The sequence below is a fragment of the Aplidium turbinatum genome, chromosome 5 (assembly GCF_918807975.1).
Source record: "Aplidium turbinatum chromosome 5, kaAplTurb1.1, whole genome shotgun sequence".
Taxonomy (NCBI): domain Eukaryota; kingdom Metazoa; phylum Chordata; class Ascidiacea; order Aplousobranchia; family Polyclinidae; genus Aplidium; species Aplidium turbinatum.
The window spans coordinates 4,580,922-4,603,684 of NC_137476.1; the positions used below are offsets into that span (position 1 = coordinate 4,580,922).

Genomic DNA, 22,763 nt, shown 5'->3' on the forward strand with positions numbered 1-22,763 from the left:
TGCAAGTTCATTTATATCTTGTTTTGAATAATGCTATTCAATGCTATCAAGTTATTTTCAGTCATTTGTTTGTGGTATTGTAAATTACTTCTCAAAACTATACTCTTGCTTGTACTAGGGTTGGGCACACATAGACTTTTTCTCTGTTGTCCCATTCAAAGGAGTGTTTTTATGGCCATTTTTCACGCTGATCACGAATCCGTTGAAATTTTTGATCTATGATGATGTTTTAGGTTGGTAAAATGCAAAAATTTTAAAATGGCTGCCAAATTTATACATTTTTTCAGCTAAAATTTGGTAATTATGTCTTACTATGTCATCTAATACGCCATTTCTTCTGTTTTCAGGGTCACTGATATCGATAATCGTGTTTTCAAAACTCGCACAGGTCAACTGGACCGCTCCAGATGCATATTGCGATAATATCTGCACAGAAATGTGAGCATCAGGACCATAATTTCAAAGGAAAAAATTAAGATGTAAATTTCCATAAGCTACTTTTTTTCACTTCAACATCTGGGTACCAGCATCTCAACAACTTTTTTTCTACAAGAGTCCTTTGAATTTCAAAGGATTTTTTTGAGCAAGATATCGACATCAACAGAAACATTGTCTTCTGGCTTGATCGCATTTCTGATGGATGTTTTCAGTTCGTCTACACTGAACTTCTCAAACGTGAATGTTTTTATGCCGTCGGCACATTTAACTCTACGCTTTTGGCGTATATCGTGCGCCACTGTCGATCTAAAGTAACCAATTTCCTTGAGCAGTTGTGATTCATTAAGTCTATAAAGAGAGTCAAGGGTATTTGGAGTCGCCGGACCTCTATGCTTCTTACACTCTTCAAGTACCAGTAGACTAGCACTTTGGACATTTTCTTCTTCTTCGCTTCTTGCTTCTTCAGAAGCGCAAGTTGTTGACTTGTTTTTAACTTAACAATAGTCTTGTTCAAGCTTTTTCGCCTGGGTAACTACTTCTGAGCACCTTGCCTATTTCCATTTCTTCAATTTCTCATCTTCACTGAGATCTGTAAACGACGAGTCCATGAGAAATTTATCCGTTGAAACTACATTCTTCCTTGAATGAGTTCTCACTGTCGTCGATCCACCACTAAAGTTATACGGTTATCAAGTTTGGCGAATTCGGATTCGCATTCTAAATTTGTCAATGGTGCATGTTTCAAACCAATTTGGCGATTGCTATCTGTGCCAAAGTATGGATGCTGGTGCTGGGAGATATGAATACTTTCTCACCAGCAGATACGTGTAGTAACTTCTGAACACCAATCTTTTGCTCTATATTATGAAAAACCTTATCGCAAGCATGGTCAATTCCAAAATTACATGGGCACAGCATTTTATCATCTCCTCCGCTTCAATACCTAGATGTTGCAAGAGCGTGGTACAGTCACCTGCCCTGTCGGACATCCAAAAATCAATGGCACCCTTAATTTCATCAACGGTTGAATTTGACAATGCTGCCAAGCATTTAAGCTTGTACTCGTATGCTGCGGCGCCATCTGCTCCTGCGTGACTTAGATTCTCTGTGAAACCAGTAGTCATAGTACATCTGTCTCGACTGGGTCCCAATATTGTAATGTGGTCGGCCTTTACATCATACAACCGATGGCCGGTCGCTTTACAGCAGTAGTGTCATCGAGGCCGACGGTTACAACACTGTCTCCTTTCTCTAGAAGTATATTAGTGACCATCTCCAAATTTATATGTGAGGCATCCTCCAAATACTTGTTGAGAGTTCTCCTACTTGGGAAAACGAAGGTCAAATCTTTGGTACATTTTCGTCGTTTTTGTGCAGGTGTCTCGGCTTCGGAGCTTCCGCTTGGAAGCAAAGAGATTAGTTCTTGGCTTTCAGAATCGGATTCATCATCACCATCTTCATTTTCTTCAGTGCTCAACTCCCAGTTTTGATCAAATATCAAGTTAGCAATTTGTACTTTTATACCGGCTAAATCTGCAGCACTCGCTTTATAATCCGAGAAACATTGCACTGTACATCGCACTATTTTTTCGTTGAGTTTATTGCGACTTTCTCTGACCTTGACTATTGGAAAACGATCACTGTAGAAGTCATTGACACTGTCCACTGTCCAGAGTATCAGGTAAACTGGACGATTTCTTATTACGGGTAGTGATAGAAGATGAAGAGGTACGAAAGTTCAGATTATCCATTGAAAAATCTACATCTTGTTTCTGCTCACCGCTGATCATGATTGATTGATTATCGCCATCAGCCAGAGACAATTATTCCTCATACTGCAGCTTTCTACCCTCTATTTCTCGCATTGTAGAAGATTTCATTTCTTCTCTTTTCTTCTCAGCTGATAATTGGCGTGTACCTTGTCGGTGCTTTTGTTTTCGCCAGGAACTTGAAACAGTAGAATAGCTTTATAACTTCCACAGCAGTTATAGCTGTAGAATTCTTCATCTTCTGGAGTCATTTTTACTCCAATCTGCTTCTCTAATTTCGCTTGATAGTCGCTGTTTTTTTGTTCGAACATCGTATGAATTTTTTGTCATTCTCTCATTAAAACTCATTATTTTCCTAATCCATGCGTTCGTTTTCTTGTACCTTGTATTGTTATCTTGTTTGCACAAATTTCTCAGAAGTTTGTAGTCATTTTTGATGTTTTTGGATACCACGCTTTCATGATCTGGGTAATGGGTATACGTTCTTTTCCACCCAATCTTTGCAAAGTTCAGTTGCAACTATTTTACTGCTATCTACTAATGTCAGTTGTTTCTTTCCTTTCTTTGTTTTCCATACATTTAACATGAGACCGCAGATGTACCTTCCATTGGGTACTTTACTCAATGTCTTTATTTCAGGTTCCTCATGGTAAACTATCCCATACAACGTTTTTTTTCACAGAGTCACTTCGTGTATTAAGCGTATAACTAGTTTCAGACATCACTGTTGATTATCTGTAACGACATGAAAAACATAGGCTACAACACCAAAAACAAAGGATATAGTTGATTAATCAACTCAAAAATGGTTCTGAAATTAAAAAGTAACTATTTTTCAATAAAAAATACACAGTTTTAGCTATAACTGTATAAAGCCATTATGTATCATTGTTTTACCTCATATTCGATGTCAGTGACCCTGAAAACATAAAAAATAACATGTTACATGACCTAGTAAGACATAATTATCAAATTTTATCTGAAAAATGCGTGAATTTGGCGGCCATTTTGAATTTTTGCATTTTACCAACCTAAGACATCCTAAGTCAAACATTTCAACGGATTCGTCATCAGCGTGAAAAATGGCCATAAAAAGCACTCCTTGTAACAAAAGTAATGTTGTTTGCCCAACCCTACTTGTACCTACAACATAGTAGAAGGTTTGCAGTTCGCGGCCTTCACGATGAATTTTTGTGTGACCACATCGTGGTAGGAATTCGAAACAAACGATTCTCTGAACGACCACAGATAGACACTAAGCTCACACTTCACACAGCGATGAACCGAGTTTATTAAATCGAGAAAGCAAAACAACATTTACACAAAAGCTTTAATTCAAAAGAGCAGCAAACCCGCAAGCTACTACCGTAGAATCCATCAAATAAAATGCGCTTTACAAAAAATAAATGTATTTTGTGTGGGATGTGCAGTCGATTCGTTCATGCTAATGGTAAAATCTGCAGTCACTTCCTATAAAAGCAAAAGGTACCACACGTTGCTTTATGTTATAATACCTAAACTTATAAAAGTGTCAACGAAGAATGGGAAATGACATCACGTAACTCCACTTGGTTTGCGAAAGTTTTGGAAAACAATTCTTTTGTGTATTTTAATATCGACACTGTGTCATGCCTGCTCATGTTTGGGGGCAGTTGGGTAAATAGACGTTACCCCAAACAGACAAAGCAAGACCCATGTTGCAATGTTTTGTTTACTTGCTGTATTTATTTATTCCCATTGTTTGTTTTAATTTTTTACGTTAATCAGGCCAATAAGTTCATAGTTACAGCAAAAGATGCAGATATTTACCTTGCTTGTAGCTACAACATGTTGGAAGGTTTACAGTTCGCGAGCTTCACGATGAATTGTTGTGTGACCATATCGTGGTAGGAATTCGAAACAAACAATTATCTGAACGATCACAGATAAACACTGAGCTCGCACTTCATACGGCGATGAACCGAGTTTGTCAAACCGAGAAAGAAAAACAGCATTTACACAAAACTTTTAATTCAAAAGAGCAGCAAACGCGTAAGCTACTGTAGAAGCCATCAAATAAAAGACAACCGGCGCTTTACAAAAAATAAATGTATTTTGTGTGGGATGTGCAGTCGATCAGTTCATGCTAATGGTAAAATCTGTAGTCACTTCCTATTAACCCCAAAGGAACATGTTACTTTACGTTGAAACACCTAAACTTACAAAAGTGTCAAAAAAGAATGGGAAATGACATCACATATCTCTACTTAGTGTGCGAAAGTTTTTTTAAAAACAATTCTTTTGTTCATTTTACTGTCGACACTGGTTCATGCCTGCGCTGTATTCATGCCAGACTTGTATTTAACAAAGACAGATTAAGGCAAAGATAGGTAAAATAAGTCGAAGTGGAGTATTGTGGTTGATTACACTACAGTAGTACCTGCTAATAATAATGTTATCATATTATTTATTGTCTCTCTACAACAGCTAGGGTCATTTAGCCAAAGGGCCCATTTTTAATTTTATATAAGGTTTACGATGGCGTCACATTATTACCCGACTTATTCTCACAGCAGTATGGCAACATGGTCCTGTTTTTTACCATGCTAGACAAAGTAGACAGGTAGTCACTACCTGTTCTATCTCCCTGAAGAAGTCAGTCGTGTATGATTGACGTGTACTTTATCCTTTATACATCGTGTGATAGTTTAGCTTAATTTGCACCAGTAGAAAGCATCATGTTATTTAACCATCATTCCTGTTCGGCATTACATTTGATGTTGCTATAACTTTTTCTCAAGATGGATTACTTCACTTTTGGGTGTAAACTATTTGCTAAAACTGCAAAAATATAAAATTTTGTTTGTGGATTTTGTTTGTCAACACATTAATCGATCCCAGTAACTATTCATATTAAATGACAAGAGAGGCTTGGAAGAACATATTGATCAAGTCTGTGTCAGATCAGGCACACACACGATCATCATCAATTAAATTTGTACTTTTTTATTGTTTGAGCATCATTAAGTGTATTGAGATTTAATCTGGTGATTTAGTGTGACTAAGTGATGTAGTATATAAGAAAGTTGAAAACTATTGTTGATATATTTTGTTATTGAAACTATTGTCATATGTATCGGCATGGCTGTTGATAAGATGATTTTGGCCTGGTACCCATTAGATCATCGGGCTCCATATTAAGCAATCTGTACGTTTCTTCTTTCAGCTTTGTTTTGAATATTCTTTAACGTTAATAAAACCAATATGCAACAACAACAACAGTAGTAGTGAAAGAGGAGATCGATATCTGCTGGCAGAGCCAAAAGCAGAGTCTTGGCAGAGCAAAAGCAGAGCAGAGTCTTGGCAGAGCAAAAGCAGAGCAGAGTCTTGGCAGAGCAAAAGCAGAGTCTTGGCAGAGCAGTCTGGCAGAGTCTTAGCCTCTGTCCTGGCAGTATTTCTTGTTTGTTTATAAAAGCAGTGCTCTGGCACTGCCCTGGTCTTGTTTGTTTATAAAACACTGTCCTGGCAGAGTCTTGGTCGTACGAAGCAGTGCTCTGGCACTGCCCTGGTCTTGTTTGTTTATAAAACACTGTCCTGGCAGAGTCTTGGCAGTACCTGGCACTGTCCTGGCAGAGTCTTGGTCGTACGAAGCAGTACCAAAAGCAGTGTACAAGCAGTGCTCTGGCACTGCCCTGGCAGTGGTCTTGTGCAAAGCTTACCACGATGTCACAACCATTGCGTCAGATGTTTTATTTCAATACATACACAATAAACAAATACAATAAAAAGGTCGTCACATTTGAGAAGAAAACAATGATCGTACTGCTAAAAGAGAAACTTATTTATATCTTGTTTGTTTATTTTATACGAAATTGTTATTATTTATTTCTTGTTTGTTTATTTTATGTGAAGTTGATATTATTTATTTCTTGTTTGTTTATTTTATGAGGAAAACAACCCCCTTACAATGCTACGACTGGCAGTACAGAGCAAGAAGTAGTGTGACAAAGCAGGGAAAGCTGAGTATTGTTTCTTGTTTGTTTATTTAATGTGAAGTTGATATTATTTATATCTTGTTTGTTTATTTTATACGAAATTGTTATTATTTATTTCTTGTTTGTTTTATTTTATGTGAAGTTGATATTATTTATTTCTTTTTTGTTTATTTTATGAGGAAAACAGCCCCCTTACAATGCTACGACTGGCAGTACAGAGCAAGAAGCAGTGTGGCAAAGCAGTGAAAACTGGGTATTATTTCTTGTTTGTGTATTTTATGAGAAATTGTTATTATTTATTTCTTGTTTGTTTTATTTTGTGAGAAAGACAGCCCCCTTACAATGCTACGACCGGCAGTACAGAGCAAGAAGCAGTGTGGCAAAGCAGTGAGGCAAAGCAGTGAAAACTGGGTATTATTTCTTGTTTGTTTTATTTTATGCTAAATTGTTATTATTTATTTCTTTTTTGTTTATTTTATGAGGAAAACAACCCCCTTACAATGCAACGACTGGCAGTACAGAGCAAGAAGTAGTGTGACAAAGCAGTGAAAGCTGAGTATTGTTTCTTGTTTGTTTATTTAATGTGAAGTTGATATTATTTATATCTTGTTTGTTTATTTTATGCAAATTGTTATTATTTATTTCTTGTTTGTTTATTTTATGAGGAAAACAGCCCCCTTGCAATGGTACATCTGCCAGTACAGAGCAAGAAGCAGTGTGAAAAAACAGTGAAAGCTGGGTATCATTTCTTGTTTGTTTATTTTATGTGAAATTGATATTATTTCTTATTTGTTTATATGATGAGACAAGTTGAGTCCTAACAGAGCAAGAGTCCTGACAATGTCCTTAGCGTCTGGTAGCAGTGTAGAAAAGTAGTAAAAGCTGAGTATTATTTCTTGTTTGTGTATTTTATGTGCAATTGAAATGATACCATACAGTGCTACGTCTGGTAGTACTAGTACACAGCAAGAAGCAGGTAACTAAACAGAGCAGTGTAGCCAAACAGAGCAGTGTAGCCAAACAAAGCAGTGTCTTAAAAGCTGAGCAACGACATTATATTAGTTCCACCGCGTCATCGTTCATCGGTGTCACAACCATAGCGTAATCTTAATTCGACTGGATAAATGAAAAAAGAAGTCGGTACTTTCCCTACTCATAATTTTGTAGGAAATTTGTTGTTAATTACTTCCTTGCCTAGGTATGTTCACAGTTACCTCAAATTATATTACAATATTGATTTTAATTCATACTCTTTAACCTTAGAAGATTAGTTGAACTAAAGTTTTATTTTAGTTTTGTAAAAAAAAAAATTATCATTTAAGGTACATTTGTTAGGTAACAGCTTTTTGGTTGGTTTAAATTTATCGTAATCCAAGGTTTTAAAGGGTTCCTTTGTTACTTATCATTTAGTTTTGGGATTCATTATTATCTGTAACCTTTGCAGTTGCCTCAAATTATATTACAATACTGATTTTAATTCATACTCTTTAACCTTAGAAGATTAGTTGAACTAAAGTTTTATTTTAGTTTCATAAAAAAATCATCATCTAAGGTACATTTGTTAGGTAACAGCTTTTTGGTTGGTTTAAGTTTATCGCAATCCAAGGTTTTAAAGGGTTCCTTAGTCACTTATCATTTAGTTTTGGGATTCATTATTATCTGTAACCTTTCGCAGTTGCCACAAACTATGTTGCAACTCTGATATTAATTCATACTCTTTAATTTTTATCCCTCTATGTCCAACAGTTTAACCCAAAGACTTAACAAATCCTATATTCTTTCATCTTGTTTTAGTTTATATACTTGTATTGGTAAACCTCCATTAGGTCTTCGTTTAGTGAAGGTTAGCGCAACAACGGCTTTCGTTAAAAGCTTGATACCAATTGTTTGTAACTGCAGTAAACCCTGAAATTGTTACAACCCAAGGTTTGCAAAAGTGATAACTTTGTCGCAATGACGTAAGTTTAAGTTTGTAGTTTTATTTGTATTTTTGGAAATAACTTTTTTGTCTTACTGTATGATACTAACAACAACTAAGCACTGACATGATAATATAACAACACGACTTGGTAAACGATCACTCTCTTTTACAATAGCACCTAGCCTCCAAGACATTTTGTTTTTTGTAAGAACACGCAATCACACCAACAAAACATACAATAAGTCTACAAAAATTCATGTATTCTGAGTTTTTTTTTTTTTCTTATGAAGTTGTTCGGTTCAGATTTTGTAAGATACTTGCCTATCAAGTTTCCTCAGGTGTGATTCTACATGAGGTGATCACAAGAGATGTGTTTGAAATTATCAGGTGAGACACTATCGATCTATGACATACTCAAGTGATTGTTACCAATAGGGTTTTTAGATAAACTTCTGAGTGTTGTAGTCATTTCAAGTTTTATTTTAAACTATTTGTAATGATAAAGAGACAAGATTTTCTAAATATGAGAAACAAACGCAAGTGTAGACAATCCCTTTTGCATAAAGAACCACACAAATGAACACCTAACACAAGTCGCATATAATGCTTTTATAATGATGATCAAAACAATCAATTTTTAGCACAAGGTTTACAACGCATGATTTGACAAGTGGACGACTTTATAACAACTGCAAGTTTACTTTTGGTGACAGAGCACAGAGTACGTGTCCTTAATTAAATTTTCTTTACAAATTTATAAGAAATTTTATAAGTTTTAGTCTGTAATTTTATTGAGTAGACCTTTATAAGTTTTAGTTTGCGATTTTGTAAAACAAAAGATGAAATGTGCGGGCATATGTTGAGAGGATCGTTAGACCAGATGCATCAATTGGTTGTTGAAGGTAGGGTAGAAACAGAAAGGTCCAGGGAAAAAGAGACAAACATGGAGAGCTGTTGTACACCTTGTCAAGCATGGAGAAGCTAAAAGAATAACATAGGTACTAACAACTGAAAGTTTCTTTTTTGTAACAAAACACATATTGTCCTTTGCTTCAGTTTATCTTTTAGTTCAATTTTGTAGAATAAAATATGAAATTTAAAAGACATATCTTGAGACCGTTGTCAGATCAGGTACATCAATTGTTTGTTGAAGGTAAGGTGAACAAAAAAGATGCAAGGGAAAACGGAGACGAACTTGGAGAGGTGTTGTACAAATGTGAGCTGACTTGTCAAACATCGAGACGCAAAAAGAATAACAAAGGTACTAACAACTGAAAGTTTGTTTTTTTTCAGTTCAATTTTGTGAAACAAAAGATGACATTTGGGAGACATGTTGAGACGATTGTCAGACATCACTTGGGTGTTGAAGGTAAGGTCGTCGTCATCGTTCGTATGAAGCAAAAAGTTTGTGGTCGGTCGAAAGGAAGGACTTGGAGCCAACTTTTCGTCAGATCGTCAAGTGTACGGATGACTGTTATTCCGTTGGGAGGGGAATAGATGAGACGCCCAAAGATGATGTGGTTGGCTGTTTGTTCCGTGGCACTGCGCTAACACACAGCAGAGTCCCTCATACCCCAGCGTGTCAAGCAAGCATTGAAGTGCCAACTCCCGTTCTTAATCGTAAGGCAAGGTGAACGAAAAAGATGCAAGGGAAAACGGAGACGAACTTGGAGAGGTGTTGTACAACTTGTCAAGCATCGAGAAGCAAAAAGAATAGCGTAGGAACTAACAGCTGGAAGTTTCTGTTTTATAGCAAAGCACAGAGTTGTCCTCCAAATATATTTTCGTTTCTAAATTTATAAGAAATTTTATAAGTTTTAATTTGCGATTTTGTAAAACAAAAGATGAAATTTACGGACATATTTTGAGAGGATAGTCAGGCCAGCTACATCAATTGGTTGTTGAAGGTGTGGTGGAGGAAAAAAGATGCAAGGGAAAACGGAGACGAACTTGGAGAGATGTTGTACACCAGTGACTGACTTGTCAAACATCGAGAAGCAAAAAAAAAAAAATAGTACAAGCGTGACATGTGGAAGCAAGTGACAACCAACCTTCGGTTCAAAGACGACACATCACGATGGAAAGTGATAACAAGGTTTATTAAATAGACTGGACAAGGAGAGGGTATAAGGTGTCAGTCTTAAAAACCAATTGGTTAACGTTCGCGTGGATTCGAATCTCACATCCAACATTGATGACCATTCTCATTCACTTCATTTAAAAAACTTTTATTTTTAAAAAGCTTGAAAGAAATGCTTTATTACGAAGATAAAATGGTTAAAGAATTTTGCTTCCAAGTTTCATTATTTAAGAATATTGTGCCCAATATATCTAACTTACAAATCCACTTAAAGCAAAATGTAATACCGGTACCAATAAAATTTAGAGAAAGCTTATAGGCTACATGTCATTAATTACAGATCACAAGATATTTTATGAAAGTGCGGATTTACCTCACGTTAGCTTTCAATAAGAACAGTCCCCACACCACTCATAGATTACCTTTCATTCATGTAGGCTATATATCAAATGATATCTTACGCATACAAAGAAAACTTAAGAAGAAACTAACATGATTAAAATTACCAATGTTTATAGAAAGCGATACGAAACCGATCAAATTATAGTTGTCATACGAAAATTAACAACTTGCTCTTAAACTTTTGTCCGATAATAGGCTATGTCTTTGGCAACCCTTTTGTAACCGTAATTATTTTGAGTTTTTATGATTGTAGCAGTATTAATCTATCTTTTGTTTGAAAATGTCGGATGAAAAGACTCAGTTTAAAATGGTGTACGATACCCATATACCTTTCAAATAACTTTCTTAAGTTTTATTATTATTTATTCTTCCGGGTATCAACGTTAAACTTGACAACAATTTCGGTCTACACATTAATTGTATTTCATTTGCAAATAATAACAAAAAATAATTGTTAAGCAAAAATAAACCTTCCTCATTGTTCTCCGATCATAAAGCATCATCTGTACTGTTACACTTGACACAATCTACTTTTTTGAAACAAGTCTGAACATGCTTTGTATTTGCATTGATTGCAACATTGTTTCAACTTTATGCTGTAACAAGGTTTTTTAGATTTCGGTGAATGTCACGTATTTACACCAAGGAAAGGATCATATTTTTAATGTCACTGTATTCTTTGGTAACTATTTTAATCTTTTTGTGTAACTTTAAACGTTTTGTTAGACATGACAATCTCATACATGTTATCATAGCTTTTAAACCGATCTTACCAGGTGTTGATAAAAAACGGGCTTGAATAGCCTACACATTAGGGTGGCTCGTTTTTGAACTTTTTTTTTTAATTCTCTCGGGGTAGTGGGGAAATGGTGCCAATGAGTGAGAAAACAATCATGACAAAATTTGAGATTTGTAAAAAATTGTCTTCAGCCTCCTCATGGGGCCCAAAAATCGAAAAATGGGGTCAAAAACGCAATTTTTTTTTTAAATATTTTTAGTTTGGGTAGATACAATATTGTTTAGATATATCTAAATAACCTATAAAAAAAAATTGGAGTCATTTGAATGATTCCTTCAGCTTCCTCACAGCTTCTAAAAATTTTTATTTTGCTGAAAATTTCGCATTTTTGTTTGTGGTTACATAACTACAAACTTTGTCAGTGACGTAAATTCAAATAAAAGACGTCACTTTTTCCTACCAAATTAACCCAATTTCATTAAAAAATGACGCAACAGCTCAGGGCAGGCCTATAAAGAGAAATACAATGACGTTTTATAGCTGGCAAAATGTCTAACGCAATTATGTATCATGTACCCACCCACAAAAATGCGAAATTTTCAGCAAAAGGGAAATTTTCAGAAGCTGTGAGGAAGCTGAAGGAATAGTTCAAATGACTCCAATTTTTTTTCTTAGGCTAATTAGACATATCTAAACAATATTGTATCTACCCAAACTAAAAATATTTAAAAAAAAAATTGCGTTTTTGACCCCATTTTTCGATTTTTGGGCCCCATGAGGAGGCTGAAGACAATTTTTTACAAATCTCAAATTTTGTCATGATTGTTTTCTCACTCATTGGCACCATTTCCCCACTACCCCGAGAGAATTTAAAAAAAAAGTTCAAAAACGAGCCACCCTACTACACATACTAGATTGTTGAATGATCAGCTTAATTGTGTGAATGAAAATACGAACTGGTTACAATACGCTTGTTTTACTTAAGTAAAATTTTGTCTTCCTAAAATTTTAGACATAGTTTGCACCTAATAAACTCCATCAGATTGTTTGTAATTAACTTTCGTGTAAACATGAGAAAACTACTCGAATTGTCAGTAGCATTTAAATGTTCCAACGCTTTAAAACAACCGCAATGTACTTTTTCCGCTTTCAACTCTATCCTTATTTTCTGTATGAAGAGACGGAATTTCTTCATAAAGTTGTATATTTTAGTGAAGAGACCAAAAGGCAACCAACCAAATGTTCAAAAAACTATAATATTTATAGTATATTGATATGTATATATAAAATCAAATGTAGTTATTACTATCTGAAGCCTTTACAAATTGTTTCACCTAACGGATCATCAGAAGGTCTTATTCAAATAGAATCTATTTGAATAAGTCCTTCTGATGATCCGTTAGGTGAAACAATTTGTAAAGGCTTCAGATAGTAATAACTACATTTGATTTAATTCGCTCTGCTTTGCCTTTTTGCTTGGCATTGAGCACTTTTTGTAGTATTAATAGTTTTCATTGTTTTGATATATATATATATATATATTATACTATATAACTGCAGTATTTCATAGGAATAGGTATATATTTTACATAAGTTTTAATATATTTTATTATATATCATAAATAGCTATAATTTTATAGGATAACCTAGTTATAATAAGTGTTTTTTGAACATTTAGTTGGTTGCCTTTTGGTCTCTTCACTAAAATATACAACTTTATGAAGAAATTCCGTCTCTTCATACAGAAAATAAGGATAGAGTTGAAAGCGGAAAAAGTACATTGCGGTTGTTTTAAAGCGTTGGAACATTTAAATGCTACTGACAATTCGAGTAGTTTTCTCATGTTTACACGAAAGTTAATTACAAACAATCTGATGGAGTTTATTAGGTGCAAACTATGTCTAAAATTTTAGGAAGACAAAATTTTACTTAAGTAAAACAAGCGTATTGTAACCAGTTCGTATTTTCATTCACACAATTAAGCTGATCATTCAACAATCTAGTATGTGTAGGCTATTCAAGCCCGTTTTTTATCAACACCTGGTGAGATCGGTTTAAAAGCTATGATAACATGTATGAGATTGTCATGTCTAACAAAACGTTTAAAGTTACACAAAAAGATTAAAATAGTTACCAAAGAATACAGTGACATTAAAAATATGATCCTTTCCTTGGTGTAAATACGTGACATTCACCGAAATCTAAAAAACCTTGTTACAGCATAAAGTTGAAACAATGTTGCAATCAATGCAAATACAAAGCATGTTCAGACTTGTTTCAAAAAAGTAGATTGTGTCGAGTGTAACAGTACAGATGATGCTTTATGATCGGAGAACAATGAGGAAGGTTTATTTTTGCTTAACAATTATTTTTTGTTATTATTTGCAAATGAAATACAATTAATGTGTAGACCGAAATTGTTGTCAAGTTTAACGTTGATACCCTGAAGAATAAATATAATAAAACTTAAGAAAGTTATTTGAAAGGTATATGGGTATCGTACACCATTTTAAACTGAGTCTTTTCATCCGACATTTTCAAACAAAAGATAGATTAATACTGCTACAATAATAAAAACTCAAAATAATTACGGTTACAAAAGGGTTGCCAAAGACATAGCCTATTATCGGACAAAAGTTTAAGAGCAAGTTGTTAATTTTCGTATGACAACTATAATTTGATCGGTTTCGTATCGCTTTCTATAAACATTGGTAATTTTAATCATGTTAGTTTCTTCTTAAGTTTTCTTTGTATGCGTAAGATATCATTTGATATATAGCCTACATGAATGAAAGGTAATCTATGAGTGGTGTGGGGACTGTTCTTATTGAAAGCCAACGTGAGGTAAATCCGCACTTTCATAAAATATCTTGTGATCTGTAATTAATGACATGTAGCCTATAAGCTTTCTCTAAATTTTATTGGTACCGGTATTACATTTTGCTTTAAGTGGATTTGTAAGTTAGATATATTGGGCACAATATTCTTAAATAATGAAACTTGGAAGCAAAATTCTTTAACCATTTTATCTTCGTAATAAAGCATTTCTTTCAAGCTTTTTAAAAATAAAAGTTTTTTAAATGAAGTGAATGAGAATGGTCATCAATGTTGGATGTGAGATTCGAATCCACGCGAACGTTAACCAATTGGTTTTTAAGACTGACACCTTATACCCTCTCCTTGTCCAGTCTATTTAATAAACCTTGTTATCACTTTCCATCGTGATGTGTCGTCTTTGAACCGAAGGTTGGTTGTCACTTGCTTCCACATGTCACGCTTGTACTATTTTTTTTTTTTGCTTCTCGATGTTTGACAAGTCAGTCACTGGTGTACAACATCTCTCCAAGTTCGTCTCCGTTTTCCCTTGCATCTTTTTTCCTCCACCACACCTTCAACAACCAATTGATGTAGCTGGCCTGACTATCCTCTCAAAATATGTCCGTAAATTTCATCTTTTGTTTTACAAAATCGCAAATTAAAACTTATAAAATTTCTTATAAATTTAGAAACGAAAATATATTTGGAGGACAACTCTGTGCTTTGCTATAAAACAGAAACTTCCAGCTGTTAGTTCCTACGCTATTCTTTTTGCTTCTCGATGCTTGACAAGTTGTACAACACCTCTCCAAGTTCGTCTCCGTTTTCCCTTGCATCTTTTTCGTTCACCTTGCCTTACGATTAAGAACGGGAGTTGGCACTTCAATGCTTGCTTGACACGCTGGGGTATGAGGGACTCTGCTGTGTGTTAGCGCAGTGCCACGGAACAAACAGCCAACCACATCATCTTTGGGCGTCTCATCTATTCCCCTCCCAACGAAATAACAGTCATCCGTACACTTGACGATCTGACGAAAAGTTGGCTCCAAGTCCTTCCTTTCGACCGACCACAAACTTTTTGCTTCATACGAACGATGACGACGACCTTACCTTCAACACCCAAGTGATGTCTGACAATCGTCTCAACATGTCTCCCAAATGTCATCTTTTGTTTCACAAAATTGAACTGAAAAAAAACAAACTTTCAGTTGTTAGTACCTTTGTTATTCTTTTTGCGTCTCGATGTTTGGCAAGTCAGCTCACATTTGTACAACACCTCTCCAAGTTCGTCTCCGTTTTCCCTTGCATCTTTTTTGTTCACCTTACCTTCAACAAACAATTGATGTACCTGATCTGACAACGGTCTCAAGATATGTCTTTTAAATTTCATATTTTATTCTACAAAATTGAACTAAAAGATAAACTGAAGCAAAGGACAATATGTGTTTTGTTACAAAAAAGAAACTTTCAGTTGTTAGTACCTATGTTATTCTTTTAGCTTCTCCATGCTTGACAAGGTGTACAACAGCTCTCCATGTTCGTCTCTTTTTCCCTGGACCATTCTGTTTCTACCCTACCTTCAACAACCAATTGATGCATCTGGTCTAACGATCCTCTCAACATATGCCCGCACATTTCATCTTTTGTTTTACAAAATCGCAAACTAAAACTTATAAAGGTCTACTCAATAAAATTACAGACTAAAACTTATAAAATTTCTTATAAATTTGTAAAGAAAATTTAATTAAGGACACGTACTCTGTGCTCTGTCACCAAAAGTAAACTTGCAGTTGTTATAAAGTCGTCCACTTGTCAAATCATGCGTTGTAAACCTTGTGCTAAAAATTGATTGTTTTGATCATCATTATAAAAGCATTATATGCGACTTGTGTTAGGTGTTCATTTGTGTGGTTCTTTATGCAAAAGGGATTGTCTACACTTGCGTTTGTTTCTCATATTTAGAAAATCTTGTCTCTTTATCATTACAAATAGTTTAAAATAAAACTTGAAATGACTACAACACTCAGAAGTTTATCTAAAAACCCTATTGGTAACAATCACTTGAGTATGTCATAGATCGATAGTGTCTCACCTGATAATTTTAAACACATCTCTTGTGATCACCTCATGTAGAATCACACCTGAGGAAACTTGATAGGCAAGTATCTTACAACATCTGAACCGAACAACTTCATAAGAAAAAAAAAAAAAACTCAGAATACATGAATTTTTGTAGACTTATTGTATGTTTTGTTGGTGTGATTGCGTGTTCTTACAAAAAACAAAATGTCTTGGAGGCTAGGTGCTATTGTAAAAGAGAGTGATCGTTTACCAAGTCGTGTTGTTATATTATCATGTCAGTGCTTAGTTGTTGTTAGTATCATACAGTAAGACAAAAAAGTTATTTCCAAAAATACAAATAAAACTACAAACTTAAACTTACGTCATTGCGACAAAGTTATCACTTTTGCAAACCTTGGGTTGTAACAATTTCAGGATTTACTGCAGTTACAAACAATTGGTATCAAGCTTTTAACGAAAGCCGTTGTTGCGCTAACCTTCACTAAACGAAGACCTAATGGAGGTTTACCAATACAAGTATATAAACTAAAACAAGATGAAAGAATATAGGATTTGTTAAGTCTTTGGGTTAAACTGTTGGACATAGAGGGATAAAAATTAAAGAGTATGAATTAATATCAGAGTTGCAACATAGTTTGTGGCAACTGCGAAAGGTTACAGATAATAATGAATCCCAAAACTAAATGATAAGTGACTAAGGAACCCTTTAAAACCTTGGATTGCGATAAACTTAAACCAACCAAAAAGCTGTTACCTAACAAATGTACCTTAGATGATGATTTTTTTATGAAACTAAAATAAAACTTTAGTTCAACTAATCTTCTAAGGTTAAAGAGTATGAATTAAAATCAGTATTGTAATATAATTTGAGGCAACTGCAAAGGTTACAGATAATAATGAATCCCAAAACTAAATGATAAGTGACAAAGGAACCCTTTAAAACCTTGGATTACGATAAATTTAAACCAACCAAAAAGCTGTTACCTAACAAATGTACCTTAGATGATAATTTTTTTTTTTACAAAACTAAAATAAAACTTTAGTTCAACTAATCTTCTAAGGTTAAAGAGTATGAATTAAAATCAATATTGTAATATAATTTGAGGCATGGCCACCTAAATATACGGCCTGATTTGTCACATTTTGCAGAAATTTCCAGGTTTTTCTAACTTTGGGCGAACGTTTAAATAAATTTTTCTAAAACTTAGATTTTTACCCTTTCTTTATTCTTTTCCCCAGATGACACAATAGGTTTTAACATCTTCACATGTTGAAAAACAAAGAAAATTTGATTTCGAGGATTTTAGTCAGACTGTTAATTTTCAATAACAGTCTGATTTTGCGTTTTTCAACTTAGTTTTTCTCATTTGCTACTGCTTCCCCAAGGCAACAAAAAAGTTTTATGTCATTTGGAAACCGCAAAAAGTAAAAACATCTCAAAAAATTTCAGTCAAGCACTAGCAGTAGCTGTAATCAAAATTTGCAAAATGTGACAAATCAGGCCGCATCTCCAGGTGGCCATGTTTGAGGTAACTGTGAACATACCTAGGCAAGGAAGTAATTAACAACAAATTTCCTACAAAATTATGAGTAGGGAAAGTACCGACTTCTTTTTTCATTTATCCAGACGAATTAAGATTACGCTATGGTTGTGACACCGATGAACGATGACGCGGTGGAACTAATATAATGTCGTTGCTCAGCTTTTAAGACACTGCTTTGTTTGGCTACACTGCTCTGTTTGGCTACACTGCTCTGTTTAGTTACCCTGCTTCTTGCTGTGTACTAGTACTACCAGACGTAGCACTGTATGGTATCATTTCAATTGCACATAAAATACACAAACAAGAAATAATACTCAGCTTTTACTACTTTTCTACACTGCTACCAGACGCTAAGGACATTGTCAGGACTCTTGCTCTGTTAGGACTCAACTTGTCTCATCATATAAACAAATAAGAAATAATATCAATTTCACATAAAATAAACAAACAAGAAATGATACCCAGCTTTCACTGTTTTTCACACTGCTTCTTGCTCTGTACTGGCAGATGTACCATTGCAAGGGGGCTGTTTTCCTCATAAAATAAACAAACAAGAAATAAATAATAACAATTTCGCATAAAATAAACAAACAAGATATAAATAATATCAACTTCACATTAAATAAACAAACAAGAAACAATACTCAGCTTTCACTGCTTTGTCACACTACTTCTTGCTCTGTACTGCCAGTCGTTGCATTGTAAGGGGGTTGTTTTCCTCATAAAATAAACAAAAAAGAAATAAATAATAACAATTTAGCATAAAATAAAACAAACAAGAAATAATACCCAGTTTTCACTGCTTTGCCACACTGCTTCTTGCTCTGTACTGCCAGTCGTAGCATTGTAAGGGGGCTGTCTTTCTCACAAAATAAAACAAACAAGAAATAAATAATAACAATTTCTCATAAAATACACAAACAAGAAATAATACCCAGTTTTCACTGCTTTGCCACACTGCTTCTTGCTCTGTACTGCCAGTTGTAGCATTGTAAGGGGGCTGTTTTCCTCATAAAATAAACAAAAAAGAAATAAATAATATCAACTTCACATAAAATAAAACAAACAAGAAATAAATAATAACAATTTCGTATAAAATAAACAAACAAGATATAAATAATATCAACTTCACATTAAATAAACAAACAAGAAACAATACTCAGCTTTCACTGCTTTGTCACACTACTTCTTGCTCTGTACTGCCAGTCGTAGCATTGTAAGGGGGTTGTTTTCCTCATAAAATAAACAAACAAGAAATAAATAATATCAACTTCACATAAAATAAACAAACAAGAAATAAATAATATCAACTTCACATAAAATAAACAAACAAGAAATAAATAATAACAATTTCGTATAAAATAAACAAACAAGATATAAATAAGTTTCTCTTTTAGCAGTACGATCATTGTTTTCTTCACAAATGTGACGACTTTTTATTGTATTTGTTTATTGTGTATGTATTGAAATAAAACATCTGACGCAATGGTTGTGACATCGTGGTAAGCTTTGCACAAGACCACTGCCAGGGCAGTGCCAGAGCACTGCTTGTACACTGCTTTTGGTACTGCTTCGTACGACCAAGACTCTGCCAGGACAGTGCCAGGTACTGCCAAGACTCTGCCAGGACAGTGTTTTATAAACAAACAAGACCAGGGCAGTGCCAGAGCACTGCTTCGTACGACCAAGACTCTGCCAGGACAGTGTTTTATAAACAAACAAGACCAGGGCAGTGCCAGAGCACTGCTTTTATAAACAAACAAGAAATACTGCCAGGACAGAGGCTAAGACTCTGCCAGACTGCTCTGCCAAGACTCTGCTTTTGCTCTGCCAAGACTCTGCTCTGCTTTTGCTCTGCCAAGACTCTGCTCTGCTTTTGCTCTGCCAAGACTCTGCTTTTGGCTCTGCCAGCAGATATCGATCTCCTCTTTCACTACTATTAACAACAAGCTAACATGATGACTGCACAACCACAACCTGTTATTGCTATGACAACACAGCAACCACCGGTCATTCCATCATCCAGGACACCTGAAAGCACACAACGTGCTCTGAACATAATCCGTTGGTTAGGGGTAAGCAGCAATTTATGACAAAGAACTTATTTTGGGTTGCAAAATTAACTTATTATAATTTCCCTTTTCTTGTTCAGGCTTAACTTACCCTGACGAGCAAAAATAGTTCTTTTCACATGCCTACTGCAACTCCTGAGAATGAATCAATGAAAAAAAAAAAAAATTAAAGAATAACTTTGAAGATGGATATGTGGAGCGTTAGGTCTGCTAAAAGTGATATAGGAAATTGTTAACAATCAAGGAGAGTAATTGCAAGAAAACCGAGTTTTCCTCGCATCAGTGGGAACAGCTGTGTAAATCGAAACTAAAATAAAAATTGTGGAGCTATGAACACAAATTTCTTTTAAAATAAATTAAGATTTAAAATTCAAAATAGTTTTATGATCCCTAAAATATGATCAACAACTTAAATTTGGCAATAACAAACGTAGGCTACTTGTTGGCAAAACAACAAATTGTGTGATTTGTTTCAAAGCTGACATACTGATGTTCGTTTGCTAAACACTACTTCTCAAAATTAATCATAAATGTGGCATTGTAAAACATTTGAGTTGTAAATACACCTATTCTAGATCAACAAACAAAACAAGCATCAATCTTACGTATTGAACAACATAAATGGCAATGAGAGAGGAGTAAATCCACGAAGTGGTGTGATTTTTCGTGGTAGGCACTTTAACAAGACGAAATTCTGCTACTAAAAATGACTAGAATGAAACCGCCAACCAATCATAAGCTACGGTTTAAATGACGTAAAAAATGACGAAAAGAAGGTGATAGAAAGCAAATTAAGTGATGGATTTTTTGTCAGCTGGTTGGCTTAGAGGTTAGGGCTAGAAAGTAGTCATTTCATTGACGCGGGTTCGATTCCCACCATTGCTATTGCTCTTTTTCTTCTGTAATTACCAAATAAAGTCCAAAACAAGCATTAACTCTCTGGCTGAGTGCTAGAAGGGTCACAATTGGACGGTAGCGTCTTACAAGATGTTCTGATTGGTTGGCGGTTGCATTGTAGTCATTCGCAGCGGCAGAATTTCGATTTGTTAAAGTGGCTACCATTTTTCGTAGCATCCAGTAGGGTGACCAAAACAAAAATAAATTTTGATTTTTAAACTTTTTCTTGTTTAGACCTCTGCATTATGGTCCAAAATGACACCTTGACAAGTTATGTTGAGATTGGTCTACATTTGACGCCGCCGCGAATTTTTTTTTCCCACAAGATTTCTGTCTCATTGATTCTAGTCACTCTAAAAGTAAGATTTTCCGAAAGTGTTTTGAGAGATTGGTTGATTCAGAATGCGAAATAACTATTTACCAATGAAATTCTGCAATGATAATAAAATATAAGCTTTCCCTAACCCTACTTTTTTTTTAAAAGCTCTTGTGCACCGCAAAAATTAATTTAAAGAAAAAAAAAAGTTTGACTTCGACGGGCGTCGAACCCTCGTTCTCAGGATCACTAGGCAGAGGATGAAAACACTGAACCAACCGTGCCAACGAGAAACCGTTGCATTCACACGGTTTTAATACAAACTTTTACCAAAATATGTAAATGAGACAGAAATCTCAAGAAAAAAAAAATTTCGCGCCCCGGCCGGATCAAAATCGGCCAATCTGGCTGCATCTCAGCAACCGGTAGGCCTAGAATGATCAAAATTGGCTTTGAAGAAGCATAATGCATTGTTTCCTATCTAACTTCCAGAGGGTTTTGAGGTCTAAACCATTTAGTTTATGACAAAAATGCAAAAAACACATTTTTGACCAAATGTGGCCCCCATAAATGTGTAATGTTCAGCTTTTAGTTTAATATACAACACTAATTGACTAATGACACAAAATTTAAAATACAAGCAACTTTTGTTTAATCATAGACAAGCTTTATTGCTTTTGCACTTTAGTTTACCACTTAACTTTCAACCACTGACGACTATAATTACTCATTAAATAATTCAGACTTTCATGAGTCGGACCAGACTATTTTGAACTCATTAGAATTTTTCCCATGTTTGAATGTCTGACTCATGAAAGTCCTAGATCTTGGCACCATATGGAGGAGTTTTCATCATTCAAAACTCTGCTACAGAACATGCCTGCTACAAATGATGTTGTTGAGAGAGTTTTGGGCATGGTCACTGTTGTTGAGGAAAGGGCTTCTGCTCCAAGTAGTGAGAAAGAGTTGGACAAAGCAATCAAAGTCACTCATGCTTACCTTTCCAAAGTTCGAGATATAGCCAAGAAGTCATTGTCTACCAATCAGCTGGACACAACCACAAAATCATTTTTAAGAAATGTTAAGTGGTAAACTAATACGAGAAATGAAAAAAAAACTGTCTTGAATTATTTAATGGGTAATTACATTGGTCAGTGGTTGAAAGTTAAGTGGTAAACTAAAGTGCAAAAGCAATAAAGCTTGTCTATGATTAAACAAAAGTTGCTTATATTTTAAATTTTGTGTTATTAGTCAATTAGTGTTGTATATTAAACCATGGCCACCTGGAGATGCGGCCTGATTTGTCACATTTTGCAGATTTTGATTACAGCTACTGCTAGTGCTTAACTGACATTTTTTGAGATGTTTTTACTTTTTGCGGTTTCCAAATGACATAAAACTTTTTTGTTGCCTTGGGGAAACAATAGCAAATGAGAAAAGGTAAGTTGAAAAACGCAAAATCAGACTGTCATTGAAAATTAACAGTCTGACTAAAATCTTCGAAATCAAATTTTCTTTGTTTTTCAACATGTGAGGATGTTAAAAACTATTGTGTCATCTGGGGAAAAGAATAAAGAAAGCGCAAAAATCTAATTTTTAGAAAAAAAATATTTAAACGTTCGCCCAAAGTTAGAAAAACCTGGTAATTTCTGCAAAATGTGACAAATCAGGCCGTATCTTTAGGTGGCCATGATTAAACTAAATTTGAACAT

General features: G+C 34.7%; 2 protein-coding genes across 2 annotated transcripts in view; both read left to right on the plus strand.

Moving 5' to 3' along the window:
- LOC145770859 (adhesion G-protein coupled receptor G7-like) overlaps positions 1-442 on the plus strand; it is a 46,312-nt gene extending 45,870 nt beyond the window's left edge. The window contains exon 16 of the mRNA XM_082582600.1: positions 348-442. Within this exon, the coding sequence (XP_082438726.1) occupies positions 348-442 (95 nt within the window). The remainder of the gene's footprint in view (positions 1-347) is intronic.
- A 19,282-nt stretch (positions 443-19,724) lies between these two features.
- LOC145770860 (membrane-spanning 4-domains subfamily A member 8-like) overlaps positions 19,725-22,763 on the plus strand; it is a 41,656-nt gene continuing 38,617 nt past the window's right edge. Inside the window, exon 1 of the mRNA XM_082582601.1 lies at positions 19,725-19,841. Within this exon, the coding sequence (XP_082438727.1) occupies positions 19,725-19,841 (117 nt within the window). The remainder of the gene's footprint in view (positions 19,842-22,763) is intronic.